The sequence below is a fragment of the Neomonachus schauinslandi genome, chromosome 4, assembly GCF_002201575.2.
Source record: "Neomonachus schauinslandi chromosome 4, ASM220157v2, whole genome shotgun sequence".
In the NCBI taxonomy this organism is placed as follows: domain Eukaryota; kingdom Metazoa; phylum Chordata; class Mammalia; order Carnivora; family Phocidae; genus Neomonachus; species Neomonachus schauinslandi.
The window spans coordinates 36,334,422-36,338,750 of NC_058406.1; the positions used below are offsets into that span (position 1 = coordinate 36,334,422).

A 4,329-nucleotide genomic window follows, 5' to 3' on the forward strand; every position below is an offset into this window, starting at 1 on the left:
CCCCCCCCAAAAACCAGCCCGGCCAGCGCGCTCCCGCTCACTGGCAGCCACAGCCCGCACTGCCAAAGGCGTGGACCCCCCGCCCCGGGCTTACGCACACCCACGCACGCCGCCCACGCACGGAGCCCCCCACAGCCAGCCCCGCGCACACGCACGCGCCCACAGAGGACCCCGTGGTCGCTGGCGCACGGGCGCGGGCGTGCAGGCTTTTCCGCCCTCGGGTTTACAGCACCCCCTCTCTTCCTGCGCTCCAGCCGCTCCGCGCCGTCGGGAGGAAGGCGGTCGCTCCGAGGGGCAGAAGGGGCGCCCGGCCCGAGAGCCGCCCCCGTGGCCGCCCGCCCGCCCCTCCCGGCCCTCCCGCCGCGGCGCTGACCTGCCGAGCGAGGCCAGCGGCTGGCCGAGGCTGTAGAGCAGCGCGCGGCCGGGGGCGGCGGGGGCCGCCAGCGCGGGCGGGCTCAGCTGCACCATGCGGCCGTCGCCCGGCAGCTCCGCGGGGGCCGAGGCGGGCGCGGGCCCCGGAGGTCTGCACAGCTCGGTGGTGGGCACCCGATGGCGCGCTTCGGCCGCCGCCGCGTCGCGGCCCTTTAAGTCCCGCGCGGCGCCGCCCCCACCTGCGGGGCCGCCCCCCGGGCCGCAGCGCGCGCCCAGCTCGATGACCGGGGGCTCCGCGGGGGCCGCGCGGCTCGTCTCCTTGGCGACGCCGTTCAGCAGGACCAGGTGCGGGGGGGCCATGCGGGCCTCGGCCGCGTCCCGTCCCTCTAGCGGGGGGTCACTGCGGGCCGCCTCGCTCGGCGGCCGCTCCGTCATCCTGCGGGCAGACAGACAGACAAGCGGACGCCCGCTCTGACAGCCGCCCCCAGCCCACCGAGGGGTGGGTGAAGGGCAGAGAGAAATTCGCGCACCGAGACGTGGGAAGAGGCGGACTGACTTAGCGCCACGTGGACATACGCCCTCCCCCGGGGCCTGAAGGCCCAGCGGCGGGGCTGGGGCAGGAGGGAAAGAGGGCCTAAGGTTTGGGAGAAGAGGGAGGGTGTCTCGGAGACACAGAGACTGAGGAGATGGAAAAAGACGACAGACATTGGAAGAAAAGGAATACAGCCCGCGAAAGAAAACAGAAGGGAAAAAAGGAGGAAGGAAATGTAGAAAGAGGTTAGAAAGAAATATCATCTTGTCCCCCTGCTCAGGCCGCAAGGGAAGAGGAGGGAACAAATCCCCTGACCGTGTTCTTCCCGCCCCTCTTTTGGTTTTGGCGGGGAAACTGGCGCCGAGGTGGGGTGCTTTTCGAACCTCCCTTGCCTCTGAACAAGTAGAGAGCTCAGGGAATGGAGGTTACAGGCCCTCGGGACCCCCGCGCACACCGCTGGCAGAGACTCCTGCTCTCCTTTTCAACATATATTCACCCCCCTGCAGGGAGTGTCCGTCTGTACTAAGCAAAGGCATCGTGTATTCTGTGCCGCTGAAAACCCCAGTGGCCCTTTACTCCCACTGAGACCAGAGATGAGACATCCAGGAAGAGAAGCAGATGATCCTAGCCCTGCGTCCCCCCCCACGCCCCCCCCCCCCACTCCACCTCCTTCTGCTCAGCTGTACTCAGAAGTGAGGTGGCTCTGGAAGGGAGGCTTGGCTGAGAGGGTACGGAGCCCAGGCATTCAGAGTGCCCCTGAGACCACTGGGGTCTAGACTCCCATCCTTGAGTGGAAAGAGGTATCATGAAGGTCGAACTCTTCCATCCCCCTCTCCTGCCTCTGTTGTCTTCTGGGAAATGGGAGCAATACCTCATTTATGCATTTACAAGCACTGTGCAAATGCTCAAGTAAACATTATTACTGGCAAGGAGACCAGGCCAGTGAGGGGACTGCCTTGCCCAAGATCACATGAACCTATTTGCCACGGAGCCACAGAACAGGATCAGAACTGCGATCTCACTCTGCACTATCTTCCTGTATACAACCCTCCCATGTATATCCCTGGCACTGAGGACACTCTTTCTTTTCTCCACAACCATACTCCAGGGTGACCAAAGAGGCTCTATTCCCCACTAACATTCACTGGTTGGGGGGGGGCTGGCTTCCATCACCCCGCTTTGATGCCAATGGAAGCAGGGCCCCAAAAGAATGAGAACCAAAAAACCATGAGACTCTGGGTCTGGAGTTTGGGGGTGCTTGTGAGTTGTTTTAATAAAATACACACACACATATATATGTGTATATATATATGTATATACATATATACATTACATATATATACATGTATACATTATATATATTTATATATATATATATAATCAACTTGACAGCCTTTATAAGATGTTCAAAATAAGGCTTCTCCTCTCAGAATTAGATGATTGGGATATTTTATAGCAGAAAATACAAAAAAATCCAATTCAGCCCCAAGCAGAGTCCATCTAATCACTCACGGCAGCCGTTCTGCCACTGCACCACTCTGGACCCGAGCTGGCCTGAGAAACGTCCTCCCAGCCCAGAAGAGAGACCTGACCTTCTGAAACTTCCTCCAGGGCTCAGCAAAATTGCCACCAGGCACACAAGCTGATGGAGAATTGTCATTTGGATTGCACTTCTGCCCTGGGTCTGCCAGCTCCAGGGCTCACCAGGAAACAGAATTCCCCAAGACCCCGGTGTACAAGAGCCGCAAAGGCAGTGGGTCCGCGAGGCTTCATTGGAAGTGAGTTTATGATTATGGCGGAAACAATAGATCCGTATGCACAGAGCAGGACTGCCAAGACACTGGCGGCCACTAGAAATGCACCAGAGGTATACTAGTCCAGTCTTCCACGCTCCCCTGCAGAAGTGAAATGCACCAGTAATATACCATCCTGTGGCAAAATATACAAGCCCAAGGTGCTGATTCCCTACCTTACTGTCCCCACACACCGTTGTGTGCCCAGTGACACGTGCTTCAGCCCCAGCTTCTAACCGAGTAACAAACAAACGGTGCACACTGCAATCACCAGACTGAATTCAAGCTCTCCTTATGACACATTTATACCCTCTGATTAATTCCAAGGCTTCGTGTAGGCGCGGATCCCGGAGGGGCAAGAGGATCACATATTCCAGATGAGTTGACCCTGGCCCCAAATGCCCTCCCCAGCCGCCTATAAATATCTATATCTCCGAGGATCCCTGTAAGAAACCTATGATTGGTCCCCAGGGTCTGTGGCCGACCTCTCCCCGCCCATCCCCGGACCTTAGGAAAACCCGGCAGGCTGTTCAGCAACCAGGATCACCCAGGCGAGGGGGTCCATGCTCCAGAAAAAGCCAACAGAGGACTCATAAGCACCTTTGGTTGTAGGGGACTACACCCCATCACTTGGCTTCGGTTAAGATTACTGGAAGGAAAGCCCGAGTGATTTTTTGTTTGTTCATTTGTTTTTATTTGGGGAAGATGAAAGAGTGGGGAGAAGCTTTTGAACAGACTCACACTAGACTATTTGACCATTACAACTCCTCTGTCTTTGTGCCGCCCAGAACCAGCTCGAAGCCCCCAACACCGGATCCTCATCTCCTGTTACCAGATGGCCGCAACGTTTCCGTTTGTGTCTGAGCACGACAGGGATCCCAGGAGCTCCTGAGCGGGCAGGCACAGGGTCTCCCGCAGCTGCCAATTCCCGGCAGGGAAAATTTCTCCTATGAAAACAGCCTCCTGCTGGTAAGCGGGGTAAGAGCTAGCTGGCTTCCTGTCCTTCGTAATGCACCCACACCCCAACAACCCCCTGGGGGAGCCCCAGGCCTGCTCCAGAACCAAAAGCACCAGTGAACAGAACCACCTTCCCTGCCACTACGAGAGAGCGGAGGGGTGTTCCAACCCAGCCCCACCCTAGGCCTTAGGCCCCGGTCAGGGCCCACCGGAGTTGGGACTGTGCTAGGCGGGATGGCTGGGCCTTCTTCCTGCCGGCAGCCCAGGCACACGCAGCCTGCACCATCCGGATATAGCCACCCCAAATTTAGGAGCCTTGTGAAACACCCACAGAACCAGGACTGATGGGAGCAGCCTGGGGGACAAGGTCCAGCTAGGTGTTTTTACCCACGATGGAAATGGAAAGGACTCCAGAAGCCACAGAGGCACAGATCCCAGATTCCCAGCTCTGGGTTCGTCCTCCCCTCACCCAGTCGTAGACTGGACTGTCCTCTGTCCTAAGCCTCCCCCACCCCAGGCCGGAACCCAAGGTCTTCCTGGACACTGTTTTCACCGATACTGTTCCCCCAAAACTCACCTGGGGCATATTTAGAGAAACCGGCCCCTCTGAATAGGATCTCCACTCTGCCGGAGAGGGGCGGGAGCCAAGGTCCAAGTTGCAGACGGGGGTCTTTG

General features: G+C 58.3%; 1 protein-coding gene across 1 annotated transcript in view; it reads right to left on the reverse strand.

Moving 5' to 3' along the window:
* TAL1 (TAL bHLH transcription factor 1, erythroid differentiation factor) overlaps positions 1 to 4,329 on the reverse strand; it is a 10,018-nt gene extending 5,689 nt beyond the window's left edge. Inside the window, exons 1-2 of the mRNA XM_044914026.1 lie at positions 4,232 to 4,329; positions 374 to 808 (exon numbers count right to left, since the gene is read on the reverse strand). Coding sequence (XP_044769961.1) covers positions 374 to 807 — 434 coding nt within the window. The 5' untranslated portion in view covers position 808; positions 4,232 to 4,329. The remainder of the gene's footprint in view (positions 1 to 373; positions 809 to 4,231) is intronic.